The sequence below is a fragment of the Staurois parvus genome, unplaced genomic scaffold, assembly GCF_062004578.1.
Source record: "Staurois parvus isolate SC_StPar_1 unplaced genomic scaffold, SC_StPar_1.0 ptg000420l, whole genome shotgun sequence".
In the NCBI taxonomy this organism is placed as follows: domain Eukaryota; kingdom Metazoa; phylum Chordata; class Amphibia; order Anura; family Ranidae; genus Staurois; species Staurois parvus.
This window is the reverse complement of record NW_028318216.1, coordinates 3,480,052-3,499,716: the sequence shown is the minus strand read 5'-3', so window position 1 is coordinate 3,499,716 and position 19,665 is coordinate 3,480,052. Positions and strand designations below refer to the sequence as shown.

The following is a 19,665-nucleotide window of genomic DNA, read 5'->3' as shown; positions in this document are numbered from 1 at the left end:
AAGTTTTACTTTTGACTGTTTGTGATTGCTGGTACCTGTAGTTTTATTTTCTTCTTTGGGTCTTGCTAAAAGGTTTTTCTTTTTTAAATCACTTTTTCTCTCACTTTTTAAATAGGGGTTAATTGGTCACAGGTGCTACAGGTACTATATAAAACTTGCTGTAGAGATCACTCTAAGCATGCTCATTCTTGAGCTTGCCTGTATTTGGATAGCGGGACCTTTAATTGGGCATTTGATAAGTGGAGTTAAAAACCAGAGTGGAAAACAGGAGATTATAACAGGAGTCTACTGACCTGTAAGCGACAACTGATATTTCATATTAATATTGTAACTGGGATATGAGTGCTAGCGGGGTTGAAGGTTTTGTAAGTACACAGTGTGGCGCATGTATGCAACAATGGAGCAACAGCTCCAGGATGGATACCGCTGTGACAGATTTGAGCGGGTTGCCCTTCTGGAAACTTGCGTTAGAGATCTGGAGGAGCAACTTGCAACACTGTGCAGAACAGACAACCTTGAAAGGGGTCTTCTGCTCTCTGAGCAGGTAGCAAATGGGATTGATGTGGAGGGGCTAATCAGGATTATCAGGTAGGAAGATGGGTTACTGTAACGAGAGGGAGTGGTAGGGACTCACAGAAAAGAAAGGCTGGCCCTGGGTTTGTACACCCAAACAGATTTGCCAAGTTGGGTGAAGATGTGGGGGTGGAAGCCCTGGATGTCACTGCTATTCCTAACAGCCGGGAGGGCAAACCATCTGGGAGGGGTGGCGAGGGTTGTGCAGGAAGGCCTAGACAGTTGGTGGTAGTAGGGGATTCCATAATCAGAAGAACTGATAGAATAATTTGTCACCAGGATCGCCTCAACCGAATGGTTTGCTGTCTCCCTGGTGCCAAGGTTCAACATGTGGTGGACCGGGTTGATAAATTACTGGGAGAGGCTGGGCATGACACAGCTGTCTTGGTCCACGTTGGAACCAATGACAAAATACATGGATGTGGAGGCTCCTTAAGAATCAATTTAAAGAACTAGGCTGCAAGTTGAAGGGAAGGACCTCCAAGGTGATATTTTCTGAAATATTACCTGTGCCATGCGCAACTCAGGAAAGACGGGGAGATTAGAGAACTCAATGCATGGCTAAAAATCTGGTGTAAGAGGGAATAATTTGGGTTTCTAGAGCACTGGGCTGACTTTTCATTGGAGTGCAGCCTATATGCTAGAGATGGTTTGCACCTAAATGAAGAGGGGTTAGCTGTGCTGGGGGAGAGGTTTATGGGAAGGCTGGAGGAGTATTTAAACTAGGATCAAGGGGGGATGGAGAATTAGATTAGAACGGGGTAGACAGATCAGACAGGGGTCAGTACTTATTGGTAGGTGGAATGGGGAAAGATGGGGGGAGGGCTATGGCAGATAAGAAGGTTCCCAGGTTACAAACAACCAGTGGAATTGGTACCATTTGCATGGAAATAAAAATATGTAATATATGTGTACACAAGGTGTCAATGAATTAAAGGGTTTATTCACCAATGCTAGAAGTCTGCCAAGCAAAATAGGTGAGTTGGAAGCTTTGGTGCATGAAGAGAACTATAATTTAATTGATACTGCTGAATCTTGGCTCAATTCTTCACATGACTGGTCCATTAATATTCCTGGCTATGTTCTCTTTCGGAGAAACCGGGTAAATAGGAAAGGTGGTGGTGGTGTATGTCTCCATGTGAGAAGTGATCTCAGAGCAAGTGGAACTGTACTTGGGGGTGCATACTACAAAAGGTAATCATTGGAGTTTGTTATAGGCCTCCCAGTGTTAATGAGGAGCTGGAGACTCAGCTCCTTGCACAGATCGAAAGGGCTGCAAAAGTGATAATAAATGGGGGATTTTAACTACCAGGAAATTGACTGGAGTAATGGTACTAAAGTAACAGTTAAAAGGGCAAAAATTTTTAAACCTACTACAGGACAATTTTATGGTACAGTTCATAGAGGCTCCAACTAGGAATGATGCTCTGCTGGACCTGGTAATCGCAAACCAGGTAGAGCTTATTACAAATGTCCATATAAAAGAACATCTGGGCAGCAGTAACCAGAACATGATTTAATTTATTGTTAGCTGTAAACAGCAAGCACATACGGGAAAAATAAAAAACGCCAAATTTTAAGAGAGCTAATTTCCAAGGCTGAGAGCTGCTCTCCAAGACTTAGACTGGGAGGGAATATTGGCATCAATGAACACAACACAGAAATGGGAGGTCTTCAAATAGACTGTATATGAACACACTGAAAAATATATTCCCATGGGCAACAGGTTTAAAAGGCTAAAAATTAAACCTATGTGGCTTACGGCCAAAATTAAAAAAAAGCTATAGATAATAAGAAAAGAGCTTTTATTAAATATAAAAATGAAGAAACGCTATCATCGTTTAATTATTACAAAGAATATAACAAAATATGCAAAAAGGAAATAAAGGCTGCAAAAATGTAAAACGAATGACAGATTGCAAAAGGTAGCAGAACCAACCCCCAAAAAAATCTTCAAATATATTAATAGTAAAAAAGGTCCGGTCCAAGCATGTAGGCCCTTTACAAAATAATCTAGGAGTGGGTGACTAGGGACAAAGAGAAGACAAAATGTATTAAATACCTTCTTCAGCTCTGTGTATACAAAAGAGCACGGGGAGCTCTTGTCCATAATGGGCATGGTATTGACACAGCTCCAGATGATCCACATTGGCTCACAATTGATATAATCCAAAAATATTTAGACAGAATAAAGGTGAATAAAGCACCTGGACTGGATGGCATACACCCAGGAGTCCTTAAAGAATTGAGCTCTGTTATTTCAAAGCCATTTTTCTAATTTTTAGGGACACGTTAATGACTGGCATTGTACCACTGGACTGGCGTAAGGCCAATATGGTGCCAATATTTAAAAAGGGGTCAAAATCTTTACCAAGTAATTATAGATCTGTTAGTTTAACTTCTATAGTTGGGAAGATACTGGAGAGTTTAATAATAGACCACATAGATGAGTTCTTGCTGGAAAACATATTTTAAGCAACAGATAGCATGGATTCATGAAAGACAGAAGTTGTCAAACAAATCTGATTTCTTTTTATGAGGAGGTGACCAAAACCTTGGACAGAGGGGTGGCGGTGGACGTGGTATATTTGGATTTTGCAAAAGCATTTGACACAGTTCCCCAAACACAGCTAATGTGTAAGGTAAAGTCTACGGGCTTAGAAAAATCTGTATGTAAAAATGGATAGAAAACTGTCTAAAAGATTGTATTCAGAGAGTAGTGGGTAATGATTCATACTCTGAATAGTCTAGGGTTGTTAGTGGTGTACACCAAGGTTCAGTGTTGGGACCCTTACTTTTTAATATATTTATAAACAATATAGGGTCTGGGATTAAAAATCCCATTTCAGTCTTTGCAGATGACACCAAGCTGTGCAGTGGAATAACGTCCTTACAGGATGTCTCCAACTTACAAGCCAACCTCAATGCACTGCTTAATTGAGCAACTATGTGGCAAATGAGATTTAATGTTGATAAATGTAAGGTTATGCACTTGGGGGCTAAGAATATGCATGCATCATACATACTAGGGGGAGGACAACTGGGGGAATCAATGGCGGAGAAGGATCTGAGAGTTCTAGTAGATCACAAGCTTAATAATGGCATACGATGCCAACTGCGGTTTCTAAAGCGAGCAAAATCATCTCTTGTATTAAAACAGGTATAGACTCCAGAGAGAGAGATATCATTTTATCCCTGTACAAATCATTAGTTATGCCTCATCTGGAATATGCAGTTCAGTTTTGAGCACCAATTCACAAAAAGAACATTGGTGAACTGGAGAAAGTACAGAGAAGGGCAACCAAAGTGATAAGACGCATGGAGGAGCTCAGCTATGAGGAAAGATTGATTCTCTCTTGAGGAGGAGATTAAGGGGGGATATGATGAACATGTATAAATACATCAGTGGTTCATATAGTTAACTCGGTGTAGAGTTATTCACCCTGAGGTCATCACAGAGCACAAGGGGCACTCTTTACGTCTGGAGGAAAAGAAATTTGATCTCCAAACACGGAAAGGTTTCTTCACAGTAAGAGCTGTGAAAATGTGGAATAGACTCCCTCAAGAGTTGGTTCTGACCAGCTCAGTGGATTGCTTTAAAAAAGGCCTGGATTTCTTAGATACTCAGAATATAATTGGATATAACATTTATAGGTAAAGTTGATCCAGGGAATATCAGATTGCCTCTTGGGAATCAGGAAGGAATTTTTTTCCCCTGCAGGAGCAAATAGGACCATGCTTTGCTGGGTTTTTTGCCTTCCTCTGGATCGACTGTGGGTGTAGCATTATAATTTTTTTTTTTTTTTTATGGTTGAACTGGATGGACTTTTGTCTTTTTTCAGCCAGACTAACTATGTATGACACAAGGGAAAGGCTGTACTTACATTATTTGTCTAACAATCTCACATTATATCCTTTGCTAGCTTTATCAAAGTATATACTAATCAGCCACAACTTTTTTATTACCCACCTAATATTGAGTAGATTCCCCTTTTGCCAGTAAAACAGCCCTGACTGATCAAAGTATGGATTCCACTAGACCTCTGAAGGTATACTGTGGTATCTGGCACCAAGCCCTCAGTAGCTGATGGCTTAAGTTCTGTAAGTTGGGTGGGGCCTCCATGGATCAGACTTGTTTTTTCCAGCATATTCCACAGAACCTCGATTGGCTTGAGATCTGGAGAATCTGAAGGCTAAGTTAACACTTTGTTGTTTTCCTCAAAATATTCTTGAACCATTTCTGTACTGTGGCAGGGCACATTACCTTGCTGAAAGAGGCCACTGCCATCAGGAAATATGGTTTCCAACTATGTTTAGGTAAGTGGTACATGTCAATTAACATTCATTTGAATGGCAGGACCCAAGGTTACCCAGTAGAACAGCCCAAAACATCACACCGCTTCTGTTGGCTTTCCTTCTTCCCATACTGCATATTCTGGTGCCATCCCTTCCCCAGGTAAATGACGCACACACACAGCTGGCCTTCCACAAGATGTAAAAGAAAACATGATTCTTCGGAACAAGCCACCTTCTTCCATTGCTCCATGGTCCAGTTCTGATGCTCACATGTCCATTGCAGGCATGTTTGGTCGTGGGCATGGGTCAGCATGGGCACCCTGACCAGTATGTGGCTATGCAGCCCCATACACAACAAACTGCAATACCCATTTTTCAGCTTTCAAAACATCAACTTCAGGTACAACATGTTTACTTGCTGCCTAATATATCCCACTGACTATCATTTGTCATTGTAATAAGATAATCATTGTTATTAACTTAACCTGTAAGTGGTCATAAAGGTATGGCAAGTTGGTGTAGTTACATAGTTCAGTTAAGAAGTGAGATTTTTCTCCTCCATACCCAGAACCAAACTACTGATAACATTTCATTTGTGGTTACTGTGTAGTGAACTTAAACCAATGACAAAGTGATTGTAATTACCCCTTGTGAAATCTGCAGACCATGTTATTAATCATCACTTCCACCTAGTATAAACTAGCTGCATAACAACACAGATCACAGAACTGCCTGCCAATGGGAGGGAAGACTCTGGAAGAACAATGTGTGGTAACAGACAACTTGAGTAATAAGAGAGCAATAAACAGGTCTTCTCACACTGTAGCAAAGATTATACACCTACCACTTAGTGGTTACTAGGTCATGTATAACTGTTCAGTCACATTAGGTTAAACAATTAATAGAATAAAATTCAATAAGCGATCATTCACAAAATAAGTCACACTAACTATACCCGGAGTATCAGACATACAACCAAACCTGACCATTTACTCATTTACTGTCTGGTATGTTAGAGGGAATCTTGCTGAGACAAACAAGTAGACTGCCACTGAGGGCTAGCGTCCTGGCTTATCTCAATACTTTCTGAGACACTGACCTGGAACAAGTAGGCAGACCAGAAAAAGAGTAGAGTAAAAATGAATATGCATATTTATTAATATATATTAAAAAAAGCATTTTTGTTACTTCATCTTGGACTGGTTATAGAAGGTTCACTTTGATGTGGTTAGCCATCTTGGAAATGTACAGCAATATATCTGAACCAAGAATTGGCGTTTGCTCTTGTTAAGCTATGTGTTAAGCTATATAACAGTATGAATGTGTGCACACCCATGTAGCATCTCCTATAATATACCAGAAATATAGATTGTTCTCTTCCAACTGTGTACATAAATCCCATGGTTTCATAGGTTTTCCCCCATGTGCATGCACTATAGCCTATTTTGTGGTTTGCTGAAAGAGCAGTGCCTGGCCAAAGTGACATTAGCTCAATGCGATTGAACAATTTAGTATATTGCAGTATATAAGAAAATAGAATTCCTGTTTTAAAATACAAATTTACTAGACATGTACAGGGATTTATAGCAGTGTGCAAAGGGTTCATGGAACAGTTTCCTGGCTCTCTCACGTCATACTCTGAGTCACTGACCAAGGACAAGCATGGAGCATGCAAAGTCTGAATTCATGATTTACAAGGTTGTTCTGTGTCAGCAACTCAACATATTGAACCCAATGGATTAGCATAACAACCAGAGAACTTGGCAATGGCAACTTACAATTTCCCTCCACAGGTTTCATGTAACCAGTCAAGGCCTTAGGGCCCTGGTGTCCAATGTGTTGCTCTTTTACACTTGTTTTGAAGCCATTGGACACAGTCAAGGCCTTAGGACCTTGGGCTCAACTTGTTGCCCTTTGATAGTTGTTTTGAAGCTATTGGACTCAAGCAATCTGTATGGAGCATAGATTTGCAAAGAGACAATAGCAGTAATCTCTATGTAACATGTCCCCAGTCTCTCACTGTCTTCTGCAGCATTTCTCCAATCATTACTGTAGCAAATCCCCAGTCTCCGACAAAAAATTCCTCTAGCATGACTGTGATCCCTGACAGTCCTTTTTTGCATTAAATAGACTGGGCATTATGTGTGGCCTTTTGAGATCTCAGGGGCTGCAGTTGAGGCGGAGTTACGCTCACTCTGTAAAAAAAAAAAAAAAAAGAACAGTCAGCAGCTACAAAATTTGTAGCTGCCGACTTCTAAAAAAACAGCCAGTCACCGGTCCCTCGATCCCGCGTTGCCCCCGCCGCAGCCCGTTTCACCGGCCATCCTGTATTCCAGGAGGCCGGCATCTTCAGTGTAGGCAACCAGCTATGACAGCCTGCGGCTACACAGCCGGATGCCCACTGTGCATGCGCAAGTAGCGCTGCGCTTCCTGAATGGCCCCGTCGTCTTCTGGGACCTGTCACGTGTCCCACAAGACTTCGGGGAGGATGGATAGGAGGACAACTTCCGTTTCCGATCGCCTTCAGCGGAAGTGGGAGCGGGTACCTATCAAATTTGGGTACCCGTTCCCCCCCCAATGTGCCTTGCGATTGTCCAGGGGTACCTGTGTCAGAGTAAGTAGAAGAGGGGGTGGAGTGTGCATGTATGTTAAGAGTGATTTTACAGTGAGTATGAGGGATGACATTACTAAGGAGACAAGGGAGGAGGTGGAACCTTTGTGGCTGGAGATTTAAGGTGAAAAGACAAAAGGGAAATTAGTAAAATAGATTGCCCTGCAAACTACTCCTCCCTGTGCAGCAGGAAGAAGATCTCACAACCAGCATTATACCGAGAGGTGGAGTCAACTACTAAATCCGCACAGTAAGAGGGATATCTGTTCCCCTATCCACCCATTAAGGCAGAGTGGTTTTGGAGAGGAGAGAGGGAGATCCCTAGTGGGAGGAAGCTGGCACTACAATACATCCATCTACAGGAGGATCATATCTGTTCTATATGGAAAATACCACCTAGTCCTATAAGGACAAAAAGCGTTATTAGCCATACTAACAGTTTGGCTAATACAGGAGGTGAGCGGACAGCCATTATTTGACACTGAGAGTGGATCACTGCACATTGCTAATATTGAAAGCACAGAGTGGACTATTATGTTTTGATATGCACTGTCACACAGTTCTGCACTGTTTGAAGCACTTTTTCAGCACGTTTTATTTATTGTGTTTTAATTAATTTTGTATTTCACATGTTGAACAATACATGGTGATAAGGTTTAGGAATTTAGAATTATACTATAGAGCGCAACATGTATGATTATTTTTACAATTTTTATGCACTATGTATGAGTAGGTGTATGGTGTTCCTGCACTATTAATTTACAATAACGATTAAGGTTATTCAATTGATTATTTAATCACTTCTTAATTAGGGAATATCACATTATAGCTCACAAGTATTTTCACTTTATTAGTAGTGGGTGTATGCTATAGGTCCCCCAACCTGAATGAGGAAGAAAAGACTGATCTCCTCTCACAGATAGAAATGGGGCAAGGCAGGGCACTGTAATTATCATGGGGAACTTCAATTATCCGGATATTGACTGGACAGACGGGACTGCTCAGTCACGAAAACCTCAACATTTTTTAGATATCTTGCAGGATAATTTTATGTGGCAATTGGTGAATGCCCCAACTATATACAAGACTCTGATTGACCTAGTAATCACAAACAATGCAGAGCTGATTACTGACATAGCAGTAAGGGATAACTTAGGAGACAGTGATCATAGAGTTACATTCACCATAAATCAAAGGAAAAGGAGACACGGGGTAATACGAGAACATTAGTAGAAGGATTTGCGCAATGGTACCTTAAGATGGGCTGCTTCTAGCACCTTAAACAACTCAAAAGGTGTGTGAAAAGACTATTAAAATAAAGTAAATGGTGAAGCACTACCCATTATTACAATTAAGTGAAAATGTGCAACACGTATAAAAAAAAACAAACAAAAAAACACACAAAAAAAACTAATGTATGAAAGCAAAACTGGTGCATAAATTGGTAAGTACAAAGTGTACTACAATACACCTCCCTCTTTTATACTCCAGTATCTCATCTGCCTTTACCAATATGAATGGTGTATTCCTTAATATGGGAAGGTTCAATACCACAATGCAACTGCTCTACAAACTGAGCCGTACCACAATGCACCTTCCTCTTAAAACAAAAGTGCAGTGACCTAAGTCCTATATCTAATACCAGTGCATCAATAAATTCATATAGTCCATAAATAAAGTCCAATATTTCATAGTGCTCGTGTCGTAGTGAACATGGTTATAAGGACACAGGTGATAAAAGATTGGTGCTTCCAAAACATGCACCCCCTATTTTACCGCACTCACTGCAATATTTGACCCCTATTTCAAGTAGGTCAAAAGCACTTTGATTGCTCCTTCTTCCAATGTGCGGTAGAACTCTGAGGTGAATGATGATGTTAGAATGCAAAGTCCTTCCCGATCAAAGATGTGCAAATCCCCAGTGTCCAGTTTGTTGTATAAAAAAAAAAAAAAAAAAAAAAAAAATACAACACTTCATTACTTCCTGGATGGCCCTTAGGTTGGGAAACCTTGGTGGTACAGTCACAGCAGGTCAGCAGCTCATCCATCTAAGTTGGAAAATCTCCATGATCACAGATAATTGACCCCATCCACTATCTGTGTTGTACTCAGCACTTTTTCCTCCTTTGCAAAGGTCATTCCATTGAATAGAGACCACACATTAATGTGAGCAAGGAATACAGCAGGTTTCTCTCCTGTTAGATCAGAGAGTCCTTTCCTGCTAAGCTCACAAGTGTAACTGCTTTTTACATATTGCACATTTTCACTTGATTGTAATAAGGGGCAGCGCTTCACCATTTACTTTATTTTAATACGAGTACATTCAATATCAAGACAGCTACCTTTACCAAACTGTGCTCCATACTTCAAGACATCAAATGGGAGGAAATTTTATACACAAAAACCATGGAGGAGAAGTGGGAGTGCTTTAAGAATAGATTAAGGGCAACAAATATAAAAGAATTAAACCCAAACCTGTAATGTATAAAAAGGTTTATTAAAAGAGAAAAAATTATCCTTTTAAAAAACATAAGGCAGAAAGGTCACTGTTAGCGTTCCAGGACAAGGAATGCAATAAGAAATGTAACAGCACAGTCAGGGCAGCAAAAATTACCACGAAAGACACATAGCGGAGGAGAGTAACAAGAATCCTAAAATGTTTTCTAAATATATTAGTAGTAAAAAAAGGCAAAGCCAAAAGTATACTGGCCCCATAAAGGATAGTCAGGGAAACTTTAAAGTGGTTGTAAACCCAAAAAAATAAAAAGCCATTCATCTAAAAGTCTCTGCTTTCCTATGGTAAAAAACCTGACACATTAAAAAAAAAAAAATGGTGTCGCCACACCCCCTCTCCTGTGACTGGCAGACTAACTAGGAGTTTCATACATGAGTATTTGGGAAGGGGGCGTGTGTCCCGCAGCCATCCACACAGATCACTTCCGAAATAGCCTAACTTGGGAATTACTCAGTGGACCAACCATGCTGACATTATGTGCTTATCTCTACTAAACAGAGGTGGAGGGGGGATACATGCTTTCATAGATCAGCAATATCAACTAATGGGGGTGGGGTGTCAAACGGCCTCAGATTTAACCTCACAGCTGCCAGGGAGAAAGCCAAGCAGGAGGATCAAAATTAACCCCTCAATGACTGGCCACTTTTACTGTGTGACTATCGGGCGTTACTTGAAAGTAGGGCACTACAGTAAAAGTGCCCAACCATTGAGGGGTTAATTGTGATCCTTCTGCTCAGCTCCCTCCCCAGGAGCTGTGGGGTTAAATCTGGGTGAGGTTGTTTGGCTCCCAATAGTTGATAATGATGACCTGTGAAAGCATGCATCCCCCCTCCTCCTCCTTCCTTAGTAGAGATAAGCCCAATGTCCTGCTGAGTAATTGAAAGCCTATGAAAGTTCAGTCTGCAATGCCTCAAATGCCGCCCAGTGTTTATTGAGATAACTGTTTTCTCAGTCTCCTCAGGCTGGAGCTGACTCCTAATTAGTCTGCAAGTCACAGGAGAGGGGGTATGGTGACACATTTTATGGGTTTTTTCACTGTAGGAAAGCAGAGGATTTTAGACAACTAGCTGCTCCTTTTTTTGGCCAGACTAGGGACAGATGACTTCTGCTGCTATGCTGTGTGAGGTAGACTGGCCATTTCAATTTTGATTTTTTGGGATTACAACCACTTTAATACCATTGCCTTCTCCCTGTCAGCTGTAACAAATACATTCTTCTCCTCTGTTCTTACTAAAGAAGAGGAAGGGTATTATAGACAGGATGGCATTGTTATAAACAGAGAACAGAGTGTTCTCATATGACTAATGGAAGCCAGTGTTCAAAAGAGACTGGAAAAACATAGTGATTCTAAAGGCAGATGGTTTACCTTAATGTAGTCTATGCCCCTCTTGTACCTACTTGAGCCCAATCTCAATCTAGTAATGTGCATGAGAGCTGTGGCTCTCCTAGGTCTCTTTCTCCTCATTGGCTCACACAGCAGCAAGGGGAGTGGGGGGGTTAAATGGGCTGTCTATTCGCCGAGGAATGGCTGGGGAGCAAACATGCTCAAGTACCACCCATTGCAAGAGGCTTGCTATTGGGGCACTTGGCAGGGGGAAGGAGCCAGGGCCACTGGTGGGAGACCCAAGAAGGAGAGCAGGTTATTATAACATGTTTGCTATTTTTAAAAAAATTACAACCTTTAAAATCACTTTAAAGTGAGTAAATCACCATGACCAATTGAGTTACACCCGATTATTTCTCAAAAACTAAGCCGTGTCATTGCTAGACCATTATTCTTAATCTATAGAGACAGCTTACTGACCAGTATAGTACCAACGGACTAGTAAAAAGCTAATGTATTGCCAATATTCAAAAAAGGCCCAAGATACTGTATATACCAGGAAACTACAGACCAGTTAGTCTAACAACAATAATATGTAAAATATTGGATGCGATGATAATGACCTATATACAGGAATTTGCTGTTGGAAATAGTTCCATTAGTAGTAACCAGCATGGATTTATGAAGAATCATTCTTGTCAGACCAACCTTTAAACATAATATGGAGGGGGTAAGCTACAATCTGGAGAGAGGAAAGCCAGAAGATGTGCTGTATCTGGACTTTGCCAAAGCATCTGATACAGTACCCAATAAACGCTTTATTTACAAAACTGAGGTCAGTTGGCATTAACAGTAGTGTGTGTACCTGTACAGAAAAATGGTTACATGATCGTGTCCAAAGGGTGGTGATAAATGGCATACTTACTGAATAGAATGGATTGCAAGTGGGGTTCCACAAGGCTTGTTTGGCCACATCTGGAGTATCCCAGTACTGGTCACCAGTCCTCAGGAAGGATGTGCTGCAACTTATGAGAGTCCAGAGAAATGCACCGCAGCTAATAAGAGGGACTGGAGGACCTTAATTATGAGGAACGACTACATTCATTAAGTGTTCTTGCATGGCAAGACCACGTACTGTTATCTCATATATATTCTTATTACTATAGCCAAATTTACCACCCTAACTCCTCCCACACTTTTTACACTACATAGACAGTAATATACCGAAACGTGCGGATTGTTCCCGATTGGTGTGCTATTACTTTGTGGAACGTTTCGCTGAATGGTTCACAAAATATCGGCGTTTTTGTGGTGAAATTGGTCCCATAGGAATGAATGGCGGAATGTTCAAAACTAGAGTGGGAGCTGACAAAAGCTAGAGTGTGAGCTGAAAAATCAGGACATGATTTCTAAACTGCCATCACGCCTTCATTTACAAGCCCACCTACACAAATCTTATATCAAACCGTTCAGCTATCCCTGCTGCCACTAACAATGGCTAAGCCATAGTCCTGATAGTTTTCACAATATGACCATTTGTTTGCAACTCACGCTGTCCATTGACATTCATTGAAACTCCACCTCAAATTTGAAGGGCAATTTCTAAACTGCGACTGTGCCTTCATTATTAATATTTCAGAGACATACTATGCATCAAATGTAGGTCTGGGTCTTGTGATTCTCACAATATAAAGCTCTTTGCTCTAGGATTTATAGTTTTAAATCTACGACCATTTGAAGATGCCAGTGAAGTGAGCAATTTGGAGAAGTTTGTTTTTAACCGCTCTTCTCTGCCCTATTTGAAATCTAATTTTGAATTTGTGACAGTTTGGCCGGCTTCTGGTTAAAGGTTTGGAAATAAGTATTCTACAGTAGAGAGTATTTGAGGTGATAATGCTGCTAATGTTTTTATAAATGTATGTTTTAATGTAACTGTGAAGCACTTTAGGCAACAACATTGCAATTAAATGTGCTATATAAATAAATAAAAGTTGAAATGCATTTCTCACTCTATCAAGCTTGCCATGTGCACTTTTTAAATTTGATCAATCAATTGGTTAGTGTAATGTTTACTATCTTTACTCACTCCAAACACTCCACACAGTTACTCTGCCCACTCCATAAAGTTACTCTGCCCAGTCCAACCTTTTCAAAGTTACTCCAGCCACTCCAACCACACAACAGTTACTCAAGCCACTCCACCCAGTTACTCCGCCCACTCCAGTTGTAGACTACTGCTGGAGGCAAGAAATTCCCCAGAAATTGTAGCTTTTCTAGTTAAACTTATTCTCCCAGGAGAAGAGAAGCTTAAGAGCAGATATGTTCGCAATATCTAAATGGTGATCTTAACGCAGGATCTTCAAGACTTCAATTTCAGGTCCATTCAATAGACACAAGGCCATTCAATGAAGTTGGATGAGTAGCAGTTTAATCACAAACTGCATAGGGAGTTCTTTACTGTTAGAGTGGTAAGGATATGGAACTCCTTTCCACAACTGGTGGTGTCTGTGGAGAGTGTTGATAAGTTCAAAAAGTTCTTAGGCATTTTAGTGAATGCAATCCACAGAGATATGAGAATTGGTAGAGACATATATACATACACACTCATACACCCACACAGGTTGAATTGGATGGACTGATGTCTTTACTCAACCTTAACAACTATGAAACTATGGTTCAAGCTCAGCAGCCCATTTGTGGACATAGCCCAGTAAGCTGGTGTGCAATTGGGACAGGAGAATGTTGTAGACAGCAAAGACGGTATGTCTAGACGATGAGTCTTGTAGCAATAGATTCTACAGTACATAGGTGTGCTACCTCCAGACAGAGATATAAGGAGTTGAAGAAGAACCGTAGACAGCCATAAGTAAGCCACTGGGTGGAGGCTGTAGCGTACCCAGGTAGGGCAACAGTTAGAGGTGGGATAGTTTGATAAGGCAAAATCTGTGAAAGGAGCCAGGCTGCGGACGTTTCCCACTTCAAAAATCAATAAGAATGGGGAGAAGACCTGGATTCCAAATAAAGGGGTCATTTGGCCCACCATTGACAATAGGTTCAATTTTATGGTCCCATATGGTGAGAAGGTGACTGTGAATACGGAGTGGTGAACCTTGGGTCCAGGTCGATCCAAGGGAGAGCGCGGAGTTCACATGTATTTATGGCCTGTTCTATAGATACCCATTGTTTGGAGCACCATGGAACCAACTAATCAATCTGCAGCCATATGACACAAAAAGAGGTCAGCAGCAGCCCCTGCTCCACCTATAACTTTAAGGAGAGACAGAACTGACCTCTGTAGGAGAGGTTAGCTATGCGTCCAGATGAAAGTAGTGATGGCAGTTAAAAGAGTTCTGAAAAACTTGCAAGGGGCTACTATAGGTAGTATCTGGAATATGTATAAAAAATAAATAAATAAAAAACAAAAACCTAGGAATAATATCCATTATCAAATATTAATCCTGACAAACCAGGAGAACTGCTTTCAGTCATAAGACTTTAAATCCTACATAGTCCCCTGCATGAGTGGTGCATAATTTAGGGCATAGAGTTGGGCAGGGTCAGATGGCATGTTAATGCCCAGTTATTTGACCGTTGAGGTGCAAATTGTAAAGAAGAAATTCGTATTGAGGGTCGAACTTGTGGGGAAGGTAAGGAGAATTTTTAATTTCAACACAGTATATTTTATAAATTGTTTTCACTTTGAGTAGTTGTCCTATTCATTACAAGACCACATTGCCTGGTTCCATCCTATTACTACAAGAACACATATGCCCTCCAGTAAAGTAACCTATAATACCCATCAAACATATCACAGGACACTAAAGAAAGAGAGGCCAATCAGACAGTGAAATGTATCTCTTGAAAGAATGACTCCTGTAAAGTAATTGGGATAGCCACAGACAAAACACATGTATGATATATGTATCATGTATGCCTGTAATATTTAGAAGAAACACTGCAGTTACACATACGATTACATACACTGAATAAATGGGCTAAAAAATATGGGTCAATGAAGAGTCAAACAAGCAGATCTCATAGCCTAGACATAGAATGCAGACGTCTCACCTGGAACGCTTATGACCAGAAGTGGCATAAGTAATGCTTGTTCCCTTTATCTCAGTAAGAAAAAGGGAAGAATTGAGCCCATCACATTTGAAATATACTGAATGCTGATGACTCCAGAAAGTCGATCTCATAGGGAGAGAATGCATGTGTTTCATGTACTTATTTTAAAGTATAACTAAAGACAAAACTTGTTATTTAATTTTGGATAGAGTGGAGAGGGATTAGAACCTCAGTTTCTATTTCTGTCTGTGCCCCCGTTAACAAGATTCACCCTCTCTACTTGTCCTGTTACCATTTTCATTGAAAGTGAAAGTAAATCCCAAATTTTAGGTTGTTCCCAGTAATAGAAGGAAAATCTTCCAATGGGGACACTAGTTTTGGTGACCTTGGGTTCCCCAAGGAATACCCTTAATTTGCAGGTATTTCCTCTCACTTCCGGTTTGGGTATGGGACAGGAAGTGAAGGGAAATATCTGCAATCGGACACAGATGGTGAAAGAAAAAAAAAACAAAACAAAAAAATCTAAAAAGGGTTATAACCTTCCCTTGCTTTATCCAAAATGGAAAAACAAAATACAGAAAATGTTATGATCTTTTCACAGCATGGCATTCAAACAGGTAGGATGTGTATTATTGCACTCTATCTTCCACAGTTCCTGATAAACAATGCGAACTACAATCCTGCTGCTGTGAGTCAACTGAGGACTGATCATTGAGATGCAACTGTTCCGAAGAACTAGCATGTGTGTATTGATTACTGTAATAACATTTTCAAAAAGTAATATAAAAACTGTAATTAGCATATCAAGGCATTCCCTGTGTGTCACTGGAAATAGGAATTTTTCTATATTTACACAGTCCAACACCACACAAAGAACCTGTCTTCATCCAAACCCATAACCCTGGTATTATCCAAACTCATAACTCTTTCCAGCCTGCCTTTTGTCTATTCATTACATCAGCACCCCAAAGTGCAGGTACATCAGGTTGCATTTCCACCTACTGTACTTGTGTTTTGGGATGCTATTAAAAAATGATGAGGCTGCAACATAAGGCACAAAAAAAAATGCATATTTTCCATGTTACGTCAACACAATTGATGCTCACAGATTCACTAACCCAGTAATCATGACTGGGACAGATTTATGGGTCTGTATTAAGAGCAAAGCTGTTTTAGATGTTCTAATTTTCAGTAATATGAACACTACTCTAGAATATGTCCACCACAAGAAAGACAGACTCTGCGTGGGGTGCAAGTTACCTGATCCTCGTATCTAGAAGTTCTTTGATCATTGCCACCACTTCATCATCCTCTTCTGTTGCAGCTTTAAGAAGAAACATATACAAGGGTTGTAATGTTTGGAAGTAGACATGTATAGTTCCAATTAATACAGCTGCCACCAGCTAAAAAGGCATTCCTAAACCACTGTCTCTTACACCCTGGATTCCATCTACCCATTAATGGTTTTACAAGGTACAAGTAGGAATTTTATCCTTCTATAAACTGAGGTCTCACAAAGAAAAACCCATTAGGGCACCTTCAGACCTGGGTAAGTTGTGATGTATTACTGCATAAAGATTATTGTGTGTGTTAATGTGTGGTACTTGTGTTTAATGCATGGTATTTGTGTATATTATGTGCTTCTATTAAGGCAGTGTTTCTCAATTCCAGTCTATTAAGGCAACTTTTTAATTTAAAATGGGCTGCAAATGAACAGCAATGAAATCAAAACCAGCCTGTAATAATATTTTAAGGTAAGCAACACAAAAGTATGACATGGTCATCACGGTGTGCTGCATATTAGGTGTATTGCCTCCTTCTGTACTTGTGCTTTGAATTGCTATTCGGAATTAATAGTGCCACAATGTAAGGCACGAAAAAAAAAAAAAAAAGTGCATTTGACCATGTGTTACCACCATGCAACCCTACAGACACATTAATCCACATTAATGCGCGCAAAGGGTGTGCACGTGTATGTAAACACTGATTGCACCACAGAAGTTCCAAATTACTGTGAATGTCAGAGTGAGAGCAATAATTCTAGGTTCATCATTTACAGTATATTCTAAACCAGGGGTCTCCAAAACAAAAGGGCCAATTTACTGTTCTTTGGACTTTAGGGGGGCTGAATTGTGGCCAGTGGAAGTAGGAAATGCCCCCATAGCAGTGGGAGTAAACAAAGCCTCAGCCTTGGTGGTCAGTGGGCATAGACCAATTACATAGCACATCTGGTCTGTAGGAGAAGGAATAGAGCCCTATCATTGGTATTAGTGGGAGGAATAGTCCCTATTGTTGATTAGTGGAGGAATAGTACTCCATCCCTGGTGTCAATGGGAGGATTTATACTGCACTGTTGGTGTTAGTGGAAATGGTGCCTCATTGGTGTCAGTGAAGGCAATGTAAAGGCGAGCAAAGGGCTACATCCATCCCATGGGCCGCAGTTTGCAAACCACTGCTCTAGACTGATGAGCTGTAAAGCATTGCCTATTGATAATTTTGGAGTACTGTAATTTTTTGACGTATCGTGGGAACATGTAGTTTTGAGGCTTGGTATTTCTTTATTCTACACTACCTCATCTTTTATTTTGTACAAAAAATGGGGATTAAATTATGTCTGTGTGCACTAAAATTCATTTTAGGTTATTTTTTCCTGAAAATATAGATGTGATAAACAGTTGTGAAAATATTGTGCAAGATAAAAAATGTAAATGCCACTATTTTATTCCACATGCCCTCTGCTTTCAGAAAAGATATAATGTTCTGGGAGGTTTAAGATATTTAACAGGCAAAAATACAGATTTTAAAGTGGTTGTATAGACCGAAGGTTTTTACCTTCATGCATTCAATGCATGCAGGTAAAAAAAAAAAAAAAAAAAAAAACCTTCATTATGCAATTCTCCCCCCAGTCCATTCTAATACTCATCTAATCTCAATCCTGATCTAGGGATATGCCCACCTAGCTGTCTCCAACTTGGCTCAGAGGGCAACGAAAGCAATTGGCTTGCTAGAGGGGGTACTCGAAAGAGGAGGAGCCAGGAGCACTGGCGGGGGACCCAAGAAAAGGAGGATTGGGGCTGCTCTGTGCAAAACCATTACACAGAGCAGGTAAGTATGACATGTTTGTTATTTAGGGGAAAAAAATAGCCTTTTTTATCACTTTAACATGTGCACAAAAAGTGTAAGTGAAAATTACTCTGGAAGGAAAGTGGTTAAGGATTATGAGATTACCTCTACAAGAGTAATACAGTTACATAACCCACCCCTGAAAGAGGATTATACTCCCTCCTGGAGAACCATAATAGCAGATGTTGGGACTGACAGCTTTTTTGGGCCTATTCTTTCTAACTCTATGCAAACAGGCATACAGACTAGTATCAATATAGCAGGTGGGAGCACTGTCACATTCCATTTGTTATGCGGATACTCGCCCCCCATACATAGTGTGCCAGGCTAGTAACATTGCGAAGAGATGCTTTTAAAACATTTTTGTTCCATATATTTTCTAGATGCAAAACCATTTTTGTTCAGTATAGTTGGTAGATCCAAACCATTTTTGTTCAGTATGAATGGTGGAACAAAATCTGGTAAAAACAACAGCAGACGCAGAAAGAGAACCAAAAAACAGCCCAAATTATATGAAAGCTGCATATCTCCAGCTGAGATCAGTCATCAAATAACCTGCTTTGCCTTTCCCAGAGAACACTGTACTGCCTCTTTCAGCTGCTACAAAACATACAACACTACAGCAATGTCAAGTAATGAGTTAGTAAACATACCTGTCTCACTGCGAAGTGCATCCTCTGTCACTATAGGTAAGCCAGAAGAGAAGAAGTCCATTATGGTTGCATATATGTCAGGCTTTATTAGGTTCCAGTCTATCTCTTCACTTTCCTGTTATTGGAGATTCAAGAATTATTCAATGACATAAAACAATTATTAAAATTTAATAAGCCCCTCTCCTGATTGCTGTCCTTACCTTTGTGATCGTAATGAAATCTGGCCCAAGGAAGACGCTTTTTACCCCTTCGACTCTAAAAAGATGTCTGCATACAAAAGGATCAGTGTATGAAATACTCATCTATGCCTTAGGTTACAAGTAACAAGTCTGGAATCCAAGAAAGCAAGCATTTGTAAATTCTTAAAATGTGAACACCAGGCTAAACAAATTTTGGGGGTCATTTACTAAATCTGGAGAGTGCAAAATCTGGTGCACCTCTACATAGAAACCAATCACCATCCAAGTTTTATTGCCAAAACTTAATTAAAGCTGAATATAGA

The 19,665-nt window shown here is 40.3% G+C and overlaps 1 protein-coding gene across 1 annotated transcript in view; it reads right to left on the bottom strand.

The window, feature by feature from the left end:
• The window catches only part of NFU1 (NFU1 iron-sulfur cluster scaffold), a 68,339-nt gene that overhangs the window by 33,846 nt on the left and 14,828 nt on the right, over positions 1-19,665 (bottom strand). Inside the window, exons 4-6 of the mRNA XM_089687205.1 lie at positions 19,364-19,430; positions 19,164-19,278; positions 16,648-16,711 (exon numbers count right to left, since the gene is read on the bottom strand). Of these exons, the coding sequence (XP_089543331.1) occupies positions 16,648-16,711; positions 19,164-19,278; positions 19,364-19,430 (246 nt within the window). The remainder of the gene's footprint in view (positions 1-16,647; positions 16,712-19,163; positions 19,279-19,363; positions 19,431-19,665) is intronic.